The sequence below is a fragment of the Marmota monax genome, unplaced genomic scaffold (assembly GCF_021218885.2).
Source record: "Marmota monax isolate L192 unplaced genomic scaffold, Marmota_monax_Labrador192_F-V1.1 WCK01_AAM20220418_F8-fsc00014, whole genome shotgun sequence".
NCBI classification, from domain to species: Eukaryota; Metazoa; Chordata; class Mammalia; order Rodentia; family Sciuridae; genus Marmota; species Marmota monax.
Window position 1 is genome coordinate 34,051,462 of NW_026695222.1, and position 13,920 is coordinate 34,065,381.

At 42.3% G+C, this 13,920-nt stretch overlaps 1 protein-coding gene across 5 annotated transcripts; it reads left to right on the forward strand.

Annotated features, from left to right (window-relative positions):
• Positions 1-274: 274 nt before the first annotated feature.
• On the forward strand, positions 275-12,577 carry Znf334 (zinc finger protein 334). 5 transcript variants are annotated; one of them, XM_046433736.2, is made up of 6 exons: positions 275-1,005; positions 1,469-1,590; positions 1,744-1,802; positions 7,903-8,029; positions 8,404-8,496; positions 9,812-12,577. In XM_046433736.2, exons 2-6 carry the CDS (start codon positions 1,572-1,574, stop codon positions 11,614-11,616), a joined length of 2,103 nt encoding a protein of 700 aa, XP_046289692.1. In that variant the 5' UTR covers positions 275-1,005; positions 1,469-1,571; the 3' UTR covers positions 11,617-12,577. The 5 variants fall into 5 exon arrangements, with proteins under 5 accessions (XP_046289692.1, XP_046289693.1, XP_058431486.1 ...); XM_046433737.2 differs by lacking the exon at positions 275-1,005 and adding an exon at positions 1,019-1,314; XM_058575503.1 differs by lacking the exon at positions 275-1,005 and adding an exon at positions 1,020-1,314 and having other exon boundaries at positions 1,678-1,802.
• The last annotated feature ends 1,343 nt before the right edge of the window (positions 12,578-13,920 follow it).

A 13,920-nucleotide genomic window follows, 5' to 3' on the forward strand; every position in this document is an offset into this window, starting at 1 on the left:
TTGGAGTTTCTTCCAGTCTGTAATTTCCCTTTCTCATCCACAACCATCGGGGAGACTGACACGAAGCTCTTCTCTTTAAATTCGTGGTTCACAGCTGTCAACCGAGAGTGGGGGACAAGCACGCCCGCTCCTCGAGGGACCTCTCCATCTCGGGGCGGCGGCCGCGGCGCCTTGTGGGTAATGTGGTCCCGGAAGGGCGGAGAGCGCCGCGTGGAGAACCCTGGGAAGGGAAGCCCGGCGGCTTCGGCTGCGCACGCGCCGCTTCCGGCCTCTACCTGGACGCCCTTCCGGTTCTCCGGCTCTTCCGTGGGAGGGTCCTAGAGCCTCAGCCTTCCCGCGTCCTGGCGTCAACTTGGCCTGGGGCGGAGTGACAGCAACGCGGGTGTGCCCGCAAGTTAGAGGAAGGGCTGGCGGCGCGCCCAGAGCACGCGGGGGTCGGAGGGGAAGGTGGGGCCGGGCGCAGCAGGCCTCGGGTGTGCGAGGTGCAGGCGCGCCCCTCTCGTGGAGGCCCGCCGCGGGGTTCCGATGGTCGGGAGCCGGGCAGGGAGGGCAGCGCTGGGCGCCTGTCCCGCAGGCCTCGCGGCGGGCGCACTGCAGCCCCTCGTTTCCTGAAGACGGTGCTGGGTGAAGGAGAGAGGTTTTTGCATCAAGTGCTAAAGTCTGAGCCCAGAGTTCCACAGATGCCCCTGGACCTGCACCCGGGGGTGACTGTGGCCCGACAAAGCTCCAGTTCAACTTGGAGAAGAAGGATGCGAGCTGCCGTGGAGGGAATGGGCAGGGCCCAGATTTGACAGGAGGACCATTTTTTGGAGGATCTGCCAGGTTTTGGCTGGAGGGGCGGGGAGCTGGCCATAGCTGAGGAAATGGTTTCTCCATCACTTCCGAACCGCGTACATGCCATTCCCTATGATCTCCACTTCTGGTTTATTAAGAGCCGCTCAAACCATGACAGTCACCACTCCTGGGATTTATTGAATTTCCCCTGTGTAGAGTCACACCGTGGAGGTAAAAGTTTTTAACAACCTTTTAAATTTTCCTTATTTTAAAATTGGAATTTAGAAAGTAAATATTCTATTCATCTGTGCGATTTGCTAGTGACAGCCAAGAATTGAATCCTGGTTTCTCAATTCCCAGACCAGGAGTCTGTCCTCCACCACGTTTAGGTTAAAACAAGTTTCTTAGCAAAAAGTTCTTTTGTGAACTTGTGATTAAGGGAAACCAACCGTTAAAAAAGACAAACATCTTAAAGCGCTTCGATTCCTTCTATCTGGATCCTCTGATCTCATTGACTAAATATAATTAGTAGGGAAATGGGTAAGTGACATCAATATTTTCCCATGACAATAAATATTTTAATCCTAGAATCAATTTTAATGCTGAACTACTGTTCCAAATTTTGTATATAATAACTTTTGTTGATCCAATCTCCTATTACTTGACTCACATGTTATTTTTAAATTTTTCATAGGAGGCATAAATTGGCAGTAATTCAGTAGAAAACATTTGTTTACATTCATTCACTCAGAGAAACTCCATGAGGGGAAAAAAAGAAAGAAAAGGAGAGAAGCTCTATGTCATCAATTCACAACTGTAAGTGGACATTCCCCAACCTGTTGCTTCTGTACCAGGTTGGTCAAAAGACCATTTCCTTAAGTGGAAGTGTGCCTGTCTTTGTAGGTAACTGTAAGGGCTGCTGTCTAAGCTGACCTCTCCTGCTTCCCTTCCCCATTCTTCCTTACCCAGCTCTGCTTTCACCATTCTTGGCCCTTTCTCAAGAGCACCTGAAAATGAACAAATCGCAGGTAAGTTGTTTAGGGATTTTCATCCCAGATTTTACAGTGGATTTTAAGAGGTTTACAGTTTGTGTTCAGGTGAAATCGAAGCAGTATATAAAATTTGCCATCAGAGAGTAAGAGTATCAAATCAATTCTGGAAAAGTCAGCCTAAATAAGCAGAAATCCTATAGATGTATTCAAATTGTTCCAAAAAGGCCCAGGCAAGGAGATTTCGCCTTACATTGGCTATTAGCATGGGTTTTCTTTCATTTATATACATAGACGTTTTCTTAAATAGTCTTTAAATAAGTAATGCAAAGACAGCATTACGAAAAGCAGTTGTGTGTGTGGGGGGGGAAGCAGTGGGTTTCCTGTGACTTTGATAGCCAGGCAAAGTACATTAATCATAGAGAACTAATTCATCGTCATCCAAGTAGATGGCAATCTGATGATTGTCCATGGTCCATTGATGAAACCGAGAATAAATCGATTGCACATTCTGCAGATAATAGTCTATAACTGTTTCTCTCAGATATACTTTTAAGACAAGTTTTACAAGTAGCAATTCAATGTTATATTCTGTAGGTAAAACTTCACTTGCTCTTCTTGATTTAACTCACTTTGTGTGTGGTCTTTGTCTGCTCCTGCCTCTCCCATAGATCTCTTCTAGTAAAGTTAGCAGCAACCTAAATATTTTCAAATGCAGTGGGTTGTTTCCAGTTCATGTTTTCTCAGATTGATTATTGCATTTGACAGTCTGACCACCCTGCCCCAAAATGCACCTCCAATAATTTCTGTGAAATCACTGATTCTCTTTCTAACTCTCTAATCATTGTCTCTGTTATATAGTCTTCTTCCCTTTTGTACCTCAAAATCATTGTCCCATTGCTATCCTATTATTCTTTCTGATGTTTTTCATGCCATTTATGGTTTAACTTATAATTCTTTGTACTTTGAAATCTTTTTCTACCTCTAATAACCTCAGCTTGAGGTCCTTGCTGAACATCTCCATAAAGATATTCAGAAAGTTCTTGGAGTCCTCCTGTCCAAAATAGAAATAATATTTGCAGTCAGTTTTCTCCTCTTCTTTATTCCCTATCATTGCCATTACCATCCCACCAGTTATGCAAGCCAGAAAATCGGATACATCTTAATTTTTCCTGTTCCTTACCTCATACCATGTCTAGTTACCAAGCCTTGCTAATGTCTAATAGATATTTCTTGAATTTGTTCCATACTTACTTCTTCTGCCCAGTTTCTGTCACTTGATTGTCATAATAGCTTTCTGCCTACATACTGTTCCCACCTGAAAACTTATAAGTGCTTAATGAACCCTCTAAAATGCCAGTCTGATCATGTCTTTTCATATGAAAACGACTTAAGTATGACCATATTACTTACTTACAGGATAAAAGTTCAGTATTCTTAGTGGGACTTATAAGGCTATTCTTTTTAATTCCTGCCACTCTAGACCTTTCATTCAACAACTGTGTTTTGATCAACTTTTACATGCCAAACATTGTGCTAGGTACTTCGTGTATAGTGTGGACAAAAGAGATATTATCTCTGTTCTCATGGAGCTCACAAGCTAGTTCAGAAGAACGGCATCAGACCAAATATCCTTTGACCAAAATATTTTGAAGAAGACAAAAACTATGCATGTTCCACCATCTCCTACTTCTCTCTTATTTGATGATGTCTACCCACGCCATCTGCCTTCTCTTTTACACAGGGTGGAACAACATACCATGAGGTATGGTTTCTGGCCTCATAAAGGAGCCATAATGGAACTAGATGGTGCAACCCAAACGTGTAGGCAAGGTGACTTCCCTTGGGAAATGAGGAGGCGGGCAGATAAACTGACACATCTTTTTCTCATCCATGGACATTCCAAGGTCAATTTCACTTTGTGGTCCTTCTGAAGTTCCATGGGTCACTACATGCTCCTGCTGAGGTACCTGCTGCCTCTTTGGAACCCATGTGAAGTGCACAGTGTGATAGGCCTCTCACATCTCATTGCTCTTGCCTGCCCTTTCCTCTCTCCCTTTAGTACTTTAGTCTTTGCCTTAGGTTCTGTTTTCTGAAGATCCCAGCTAAAACACTTCTTCCCTTTGTCTTGGTTTGTAAATCACAGATAATCTTATATAATTTTATATAATCAGCATAACTGTATAGGAGAAATAAAAGCCAAGTAACTTAAAACATGTTTTAATATGGATTTGTACAGATACATGAAAAGTCAGAGTAATAGCCTGATTTTTAAACCTAGAGGTTGAGAGACTGGATATGATAATTACAAATTTACAACTTGTAGGTGTAATTCAAATATCATTGGCAGCATTTCCATTAGAGATATTTTTCAAAGAATGAAAATTACTAAAGTTCCGATCCAAATCAAATAACCGTGTTCCCTGATATATTCAGTATTTCATTTCAAGAAAATTTAGTCTACATGAGAAAAAAATAAATATAAATACATATATGTTCAAATGTAAAATGGAATAAGGGTCTAGGCTCAGATCATTATGAATAGATTCATCATCTATAGGAATATTTAGGACACTAGAAAATTACAGAAGACTTGGGACATTTCTTTCCTGTATGAAACTGTCCTGTGTTGTAGGAAGTCTACCGTCCCTTGTTCCCTCTCCCTCCAAATTCAGCAGCGTGCCACAGAACATTGACAGTCCAAACTTCCTGAGCAGAGGTGTAAAATGCCCCGTGTGCCAGGTGTCAACCATGCTGAGCACTGCTACAGTGCTGAGTGAGTGCATTTAGTTTCCTCAGCATGTCCCAAATTTTATGCTCCTGCATGTGCCTAATGTGCTGATTGTTCCCTGGCTCTTTATCTTTTCACCTTCACTTGTTTGTGACCACAGCCAGGAGCCATTTCTTCATAGAACCCATTCCTGCCTCTTGTCTTCTGCCCCCTGGGCTGTGTTCAGCATTATAGCTGTCTGCATTTCTGCATCAGTGTAGGGTCTGCACATTACCTGTGGGTCTCCACACAAGTAAGGCCATTGTTTTTGGCGGTGCGGGCCCATATTGCATTCCTCTCTGTGCCTACTGAGAGTAGTGCTCTACATTTCTTTGTTGAGGGTCACCTGTGAACTCTCCTCTGCTCCGAATGAATTATCAGTCCATTAGAGTTGCTTACAGAGTTGACCTGAGTCACCAGGAGAATCGAGTTTATTATAAGGTGAGTGTGTTACTGTTCTTACTGTGGACCTGTGTTACAGGCCACCATGTCTGCTTTCATGAATACAGGACTCTAGTGACGGCTCTTTACTCTCACAGGCCTTTTGCAGTTATTAGGACCTTACATGTCTGTTGTGCCTGCAATTGTAAGACACTGTTTATTGTCAGGAGGCTTATAGCTACTTTAGAGGAAATAATATGGGTATTGTGACTGTTTCTAGCTTATGTATAGGAGACAGTTATTTATGGAAGGAAGGGTGTCATTAAATTATCTAATAAAGTGGGCCAGTGTGAAGATACATAGCAGGCTGAGGAAGGAGAGACTGAGGTGAGCCAGGACAGCCATGGAATGAATGGGTGAATGTGCAGGATATGTCTGCATACCCTCTGCATGAGGGTATACAGAGCTGGAGATGCACTGTTTTTTTACTGCTTCATTTTGCAATAATTTTAGACTTAAAAAAGAATTAGAAAAAATCACAGGCAAGGTACTTGCATACCCTTAACCTACTTCCCCTGGTCTTTTGAAATCATAGTACCGTGATCAAAACAAAAAATGAACACTAATACAGTAGTGTTATCTATCGTCTCAGATTTTGCCAGTTGTCCCACTGGTACCGTTTCATTTCAGGGATCCAGCCTAGGATCCCACCGTGCATTTAGCTCTTATGTCTCTGTAGCCTCTTGCAATCAATCTGCCACAGTCCTTCTTTGTCTTATGACCTTGACACTTTATTGGCCAGTACCCTGTAGGGTTCATTCTAGCCTTCCCCTTTCCTTATTTATAATTCCTTTGTTTCAGAGGAATGAATCTGGCTCTTGTAGTCTGCATTCTGTTTACTTATTTTCTCATCCAGCTATACACAGGAGGTAATTTTAAGAATTGCCAATCCACACCCCATGTGAGAAACAAATTTCCTAACTAAATATAATTGTATACAGTTGATTTTACTTAGTCTTACTGAATGTAGTCAAATGCTCTTTTCTAAAGTCACTTTGGATAGTTCTTTCCTTCCTCATCCCTTTCACTGTGGGTGTGACTTATTGTTAATTTGGGTGTTCAGATGTCACTCTTTGTGTTCTGTTTGGAGTTCCCTTCCCTATCCCGTGTGATCGTAGTTACTTGTTTTGGGAACTGGAACTGTACAGAAGGATATGTAGAGAAGTGCCACTCCCCTCTCTCTGCCCTTTCCCTCACCCCCATACTTTCCACCTGTTCCCACTCTTCCCCTGTAACCAAGTTTGTGGGTTTCTGGTTTATTCTCACTGTATTTCTTTTATACACACATGATGGTTGCGTGTTATTTTCTTTTACATAAAATATAGTGTGTTGTACATATTCTTTTGTGCTTTGCTTTTTTCACTTAACGATATAGCCTGGAAATCATAAAGACTTCCTCATTGTTTATGCCTTCAGATTTTCCTTCCAGTCACCAAATTTCCACCTGCCAACTGACGTCTCTACTTCTGAAGTCCACAGGCACTTCAAGCTCAGTTTTTTTCTTTTTCCTGATTCCCTAATCTCCGCATACAGCGCTTGCATCTACCCAGCTGATCATGCAAATTGTCTGGGTGTTGCACCTCCTACTGCACAACCAACCAATGACCAACTCCTCTGCCCTTCATCATGTTGAATTGATGCCCTTCTTCTGCACTGGAACTACCTGTGGACATCTTAGTTTTCTTCCTACTTGAGGACATCTTAGTTTTCTTCCCCCCAATCTGACCTTTAGGCCACTCTCTTTTTCAGATAATGGGTCAGCGGATGTTTTCTTTAAAGGACCACAAGATGATTATCATTGACCTTGCTGGCCACATAGTCTCTGTCAGCCTGTTTGGCACAGCAGCTATAGCATGGAAGCAGTGCAGACATATGAACGACTGGGCATGGCCAGATTTGGCTCTCAATAGCTGTATTTGGCCTACAACCTGGAGCTTGTACTTTGCCAACCCTTGTACTTTAGAGCATTGCTTTTGTGGGGTGGGACAATAGTGGGGGTGATGGAACCCAGAGCTTCTCTACCTCTGAGTTCTGCCCCCAGCACTTTTTACTTGTTGTCTTGAGACAAAGTCTCACTGAGTTGCCAATGCTGGCCTTGAATTTGCATCCTCCCGCCTTAGCCTCCCAAGTAGCTGGGATTATAGGCATGCACCATGCTCCCAGTTTAGAGCATTACTTGTGAAATACAAATTTGATTGTGAAACTCCAGTCCTTGCTTGCAAATATCTCTATGGATTTCCATCATTCACAATAGTGGTCTCCAAAGTGGAGAGAATAAGGGGCAGCCCTGGGCCCCTGGGCTTCTTTCTATTCATATATTATCTTGACTAAAAGAATAAAATTATCAGGCTTTATTTGATATTAATATATAGCTTAAAGTAACTCAGAATTACGTTATAGTTTCTAAGTAAACGTATATTGGTTATATGCAAGCAAGTTTTACTGATGAGTTTTACGATCCCAAAATTCAAGACTACTAATTTAGGGAAAGGTCCCTCAGTCCAGCTCATATTCCTACAAAACAGTTTTTATTTCAGGACAAACATTGACCCCTCTAAAGGAAGACTCCTTTAACATAAATTAGAACTTTCTCCTTTTGTGACTGCCCTTTATCTTTGCTGAAGGTGTGTATTTATATTCATATCACCCAGTGAGAAGGTGTGCTCCTAAAGAGCAGGGTCAGTATTTCATGTGAGTTAGTAATCCAGGAAATCAAGCACTCCAGGGCATGGTGTAAACTCAGTACACTTAAATTTTTTATTTGAAAAATGAGCATAGTGACAGGATATTTCTGATGCTTTACCCTCCCACAGAGCACATCTCTCTATAGCTTACCATAAGCCTTGGCAGTGGTCTCCTTATTTGTGATGTTCCATAGATTTGGTGTCACTCAATTCTAATCATCTCAGATTAAACAAATTCTTTCAGAGATCAGTTTCATTCAAGGACCTGACTGTGAACTTCACCCATGAAGAGTGGCAACAACTGGACCCTGATCAGCGGCTTTTGTACAGGGATGTGATGTTGGAGAACTATAGCAACCTCATCTCAGTGGGTGAGCAACGTTTCCTTGTGCACCTCCTAAGAGCATGCTTTTCTTCTGTCACAAGAACATGTTGAAATTCTAGAATTTAATTACATAGCCTTCAGTATTAGAGAAGAAAAATGTTAAAGCCATTTTAGGCAATAGAAGTAGGTATGTTGTGTGTTTGTGAGAGAGAGAGAGAGAGAGAGAGAGAGAGAGAGAGAGAGCGAGCGAGCACACACATGCTCCCTGTCCTTTCCTGCCCTTCACAAAAACATTCTGGCTTCACTGAGCTTTTGCTGGGCACCTTCATTGCATGGCTTCTGAAACTATTTTCTTCATGTTTCAGAGATCCTGAAGTCCAAAGAGCTTGGTCAAAATTCTGTGTCATTTACCATTAACAGGGTTTCGTGTTAGCAAACCAGATGTGATCTTCAAATTGGAGCAAGGAGAAGAACCATGGATAGTGGAGGAAATTTCAAGGGAGAGCTACACAGGTAAATAAATGATAACTGAGCAGGTGGAAACCAAAGGAAATGAGAGTTCCCAGATGCCCAGCAACTACAGTTGGCATCTTGTTGTTGTGGGTTTTTTTTTTTTGCGGCGGGGGAGGGTTACTGGAGAATGAACGCAGGGGCACTCAACCACTGAACCACATCCCCAGCCCTTTTTTTGTATTTTATTTAGAGACAGGATCTCCTGGAGTTGCTTAGGGCCTTGGTAAGTTGCTGAGGCTAGCTTTGAACTCTGGATCCTCTTACTGAGCCTCCTGAGCTACTGAGATTACAGGCATGTGCCACCACACCCAGCTTCACAGTTGGCATCTTTATAATTTTTTTTTTTTTTTAGGAATCTCTTTATAGGACCCAGATCTTTGGAAGTAATTGAGGAAAATTAACTGTAGTTACTGAAAATATTGTTTGTCCCCTAATAAATATATTCCTTTAATTGAAATGTATAAAGATTATTGCTCTTAAGTTACCTAGCCCCAGAATCTAAGTTCCTCTTTCACCACGCCTCGGCTTCTTTTATTTCTGTAGTATTCTCCTGCCTACCTTGACCTATCCAGTCTTGTCGTGGACATGTTTTACACCTAGACATTCATCAATCTGTCTTAGTAAATCTTGCTTGATTTGCATGGTTTTTCTAGTTCCTTCTTCTGTGTGTGATTTAACTGAGAAATAACAGTTTAGAATTAGGCAAACAAAGCTCCTAGCACTCCAGCTGTAAGTCCCCCCCCCCTCAGGCTTGTACAGGTGTCTGAGGGGCCCTGCCTCCCTCTAGTCTGGGCCATGCTCCACTCCCAGTTTCCCACCCCGTTCTTCTTTTTATTTGTACAATTCCCGTATCACTGTAAAAATTCCACATTCACCTCTTCCTTCTCATACTTTTCGATAACACTGATTGTCTTCCTGAGAACTGCTGTGCCTAGTCTCACTGCATCACTGTCTTTCCCTGAAGTCTTCACTGGACTCTTGTCTATTTCCCTACCCAGTCTGCTACACTTGTGGTATGCTTGGTGAACTGTTCCTTGTGACTTTTATTTTTCCTCCCTGTGTTTAGAGTATAAAGTGTCAAAGGTTCTTTGCTAGTTTCCTCTTCCTTTGACACTGTTAATAGACTGACATGGATGAGTTTGCTGTTTTCTTTTCCAAAATCAACAAAGTAGGAGATATTTGCACTTTAAATTCTTTACTTCTGTGAGGCTTGGCCTGCAGTCTGATCCCCTAGTACAAGGCATTTGTGGAGATTCCTTTTGCATAGAAAATGTGTAAAGACTCACAAATTATTGTTAATTGTGCTTCTTTTTAGAAGATGATGATGCCTTAGAGAAGGACAAGGAAATTCAAGACAAATATTTGAGTCAAAACAGCACAACACTCATTACAAAAAGAGTGAATGCATTTGGAACAATGTTTACTCTGGGCATGAATCTTGTTCCCTCAAGAAAAATACCCTACAAATGTGATCCAGGTGGCAACAGTTTCAAAACTAATTCAGAAATAATTGTTGCAAAGAAAAGCAAAGAAAATATAAAGGTTCCTGATGAACATAGTGGATGTGGGAAGGCCCTGCTCCATGCTAAGCATGTAGAAAGTCATTCTGGAATGAAAAAATGCAACTATAATCAAGCAGTGGAAGCCAGCAGTCAGGAGGAAGATCTTCTGCAGCAGAGCATTCAGACTTGGAAACAACCTTTTGACCACAATAAGTGTGGGGAGCCCTTCTTCAGGAGGGCACTCCTCTCTGCAGAGAAGACAGGATGTGCTGAAAAGAAGCCAAATGAATGTGATGAATGCAGGAAAACCTTTTCTAAGAGGTCCACCCTCATTGTGCATCAGAGAATTCATACAGGGGAGAGACCCTATGTTTGTAATGATTGTAGGAAAACCTTCCGCGTGAAGACCAGCCTCACTCGACACCAAAGAATTCATACCGGAGAGAGACCCTATGAATGCAGCGAATGTGGGAAAGCCTTCATTGACAAATCTGCCCTCATCGTGCATCAGAAAATTCATGGAGGGGAGAAATCCTATGAGTGTAATGAATGTGGAAAGACCTTCTTTCGGAAGTCAGCCCTCGCTGAGCACTTCAGGTCACACACGGGGGAGAAACCTTATGAATGTGAGGAATGTGGGAATGCCTTTGGCAAGAAATCTTACCTCATGGTACATCAGAGAACTCACAGAGGAGAGAAGCCAAATGAATGTAAGGAATGTGGGAAAACCTTCTTCTGCCCATCAGCGCTCACTGCACATCAGAGAATTCACACAGGAGAGAAGCCCTATGAATGCAGTCAGTGTGGGAAAACCTTCTTCTGCCAGTCAGCCCTCAATGTGCACCGAAGAAGTCACACAGGAGAGAAGCCCTATGAATGCAGTCAGTGTGGGAGATTCTTATGCACCAAATCAGCCCTCCTGGCACATCAGATAGTTCACAGAGGAAAGAAGTCTTACGAATGCAGTGAATGTGGGAAGTTTTTCTGCCATAAGTCAACACTCACGATACACCAGAGAACCCACACAGGAGAGAAGCACGAGGTGTTTAATGAATGCAGTAGAACATCCGTGGTGAAGCTGAACTGCAGTGACCATAAGAGAATGGACACAAAGGAGAATCTGTATGAGTGTCATGAGCATGGGCATGCAGCCAACAGAAGCTCACACCTCTTTGCACACCAGAGGACCATGTGGGAGAGACCCTACGCATGCAGTGAGTGTGGGAGGACCTACTGCAGGAAGTCAGCTCTCACTCACCATCAGAGAACACACTCGGGGGAGAGGCCCTACGAGTGCAATGAGTGTGGGAAAACCTTCTGCCAGAAGTTCTCCTTTACTGAACACCAGCGAACTCACACTGGGGAGAAGCCATACGGATGTAGAGAGTGTGGGAAATCCTTCTGCCATAAGTCAGCCTTCAGAGTCCATCAGAGAATTCACACAGGAGAAAAACCATACGAATGTAACCAATGTGGGAGAACCTACCGTCGTCTGTGGACACTCACTGAGCATCAGAAAATACACACAGGGGAGAAACCCTATGAATGCAATGCATGTGAGAAAACATTTCGCCACAAATCAAACTTCCTTTTACATAAGAAAACTCATAAGGAGTAAGTTCAGCAAGGCAACAAATCAAGTAATTACATAAAGCTAGAACTGAATATGCATGGGGTAGTGAAATCTTTTCAGTGTAAGGAACATGGGAAAATTTTCTGCCACAGGTCAGCCCTCACCATACTATCAGAGAGCTTACACAACGACACAGTTTGTTTAATACACGTGGTATCACATTCAGTGTGAACTCTGAAAATGTCAGCAATTCAGACACTACGCCAAGTGTGCCTCCCTTTAAAAAAAATGAAGTGTTATTTAAGTTTGTTACTTTATTGTTCTCTTCAGTGTTACTTGATAATGTGTCAGCAGGTGTGAAGGTCTAATCTTACTTCATTTTAAATCAGTGCCAGTTTTTCTTATGACAGTTGATTAACTGCTAATGTAGAGATTTATGGTATATTAAATCATCAGGTTAGACAGTTTGTTTTCTGTCTTCTGTCTCCATCTGTTCTGGTAACAGACCCCATCCCTTTATCTGCAAAGGTGACAATTAGGAGGACTAACTACACTACTACATATCATAGGGGTGTTTTTTTAGAATTCATCTATCAAATTCTGAGAAAGGGGCCTCTGTAATGATGATTAAATTATATTGTATGGGTGCATGTGATTAGGCCGTTTTTATGGAGATCATGTTGAGTCCTGATTTCTGAGTGGGTTTTTCCCTAAGCCCTTTCCTGGCCTCTCTCTGCCTCTGTGCATTCTGGCCAGGGAGCACAAAGTGAGCCCACCTAGTTGGTAAATCTGGGGAGAGTAACAGGCTTGCTCAACTCAGCGGTTTTCTGTCTTCATTGTGGGCTTTCCTGAAAGTATGATTTCCTGTCATGGGTATTGCCAGTGACTAAGTAAGCACATTGGCCTCATTCTGTCATTCAGCTAATTGGCCCATTTGGTGGTCATGCCATGTTGCCTTCTCCAAATCTGTCTTCATCTGTAATAAAGGCCTCATCCTGACCCGTAACTGCTGTTGCTGCTGCTTTTAATTTTTGATTATTCAGGTGGGAGAAAATGGTGCTCTTTATTTGGGGCCCTTCAGAGAACCCAGTATAAACATTATTTATTTACCTGCTTATTTGGTTCTTATTTTATGTCCTTCAGCACAATGGACATAAGTATACACATGTGCATGTATTTTATATATGAACAATATTAATATGAACAATATTTATCCCTTAATATTTTTCTTTGATCTTGTAAAATGTATTATTTTAAGTGAACCCAGTGATTGCTCTGTGTTTCTTGACTGGTTTTGCATACTGGGGTCTATATATCATGCTATGCCTTCTGTTGCCCACTCACTCTGGGTTATGTGAAAAACCATGATTCTACCCATCACTGCATTGTTTTTATTTTTGGTTTGATTTAATATTATATATGGAAAAGCTATGTGTTAAGAAAAAAATTTTTCAAATCTGGTGAAAAATGTAAATCCTCAAATCAAGAAATTCAATGAACCCCGAACAGGAAAGAAACAAAAAGCACAAGTCCAATCAAAATCAAATTTCAAGACATAAAAACCAAAACCAATTTAGTAAAAAAAAAATTTTTAAAGTAGCCATCTGGTGCACACCTGTGATCCCAGCATCTCAGGAGGCTGAGGCAGGAGGATCACAAGTTCAAAGCCAGCCTCAGCAATGACAAGGCACTAAGCAACTCAGTGAGACCTGTCTCTAAATAAAACACAAAATAGGGCTGGGGATGTGGCTCAGTGGGCAAGGGCCCCCGGGTTCAACCCCCAGTACCCCCCCCCACAAAAAAAAAAAAAAAGGAATAGCCAAAGAGAAAAAGACTACATACAATAGAGCCTATTCATTTCCCAGGTTGCCATAACAACTACCATAAACTGTGGGTCCAGAACAGAAGTCTGTTGTCTTGCAGCTCTGGAGGCTCAAGTCTGAGGTCGAGGGTTGAACAGCTTTGGTGTCTTCTGAAGGTGCTGGAGGAAGTCTGTCTCAGGCCTCTCTTGGCTTCTAGTATTTCCATGGCTTGAGGCATTTTATCTCCAATGGCTTCCTCATGGTTCTCGAGTTCCCCTTTTCATAAGGGTATACTGGATGAGGGACCCCTCCTGTTCAGGTAAGACCTCATCTTAACCAGTTGCGCCTGTAACAACCTTATTTCCAGATGAGGTCTCATTCTGAAGTACTGAGGGTTATTAGGACTTCATCATGAACTTGGGGAGACAGTTCAACCCGTAATACAAGATAATGTGTTCATTTCCTATTAGTGTACCACACATTACCCCCAAACTTAGCAACTTAAAATAGACATTTATCATCTCCCAGTTTGGTGGTTTGGAAATCT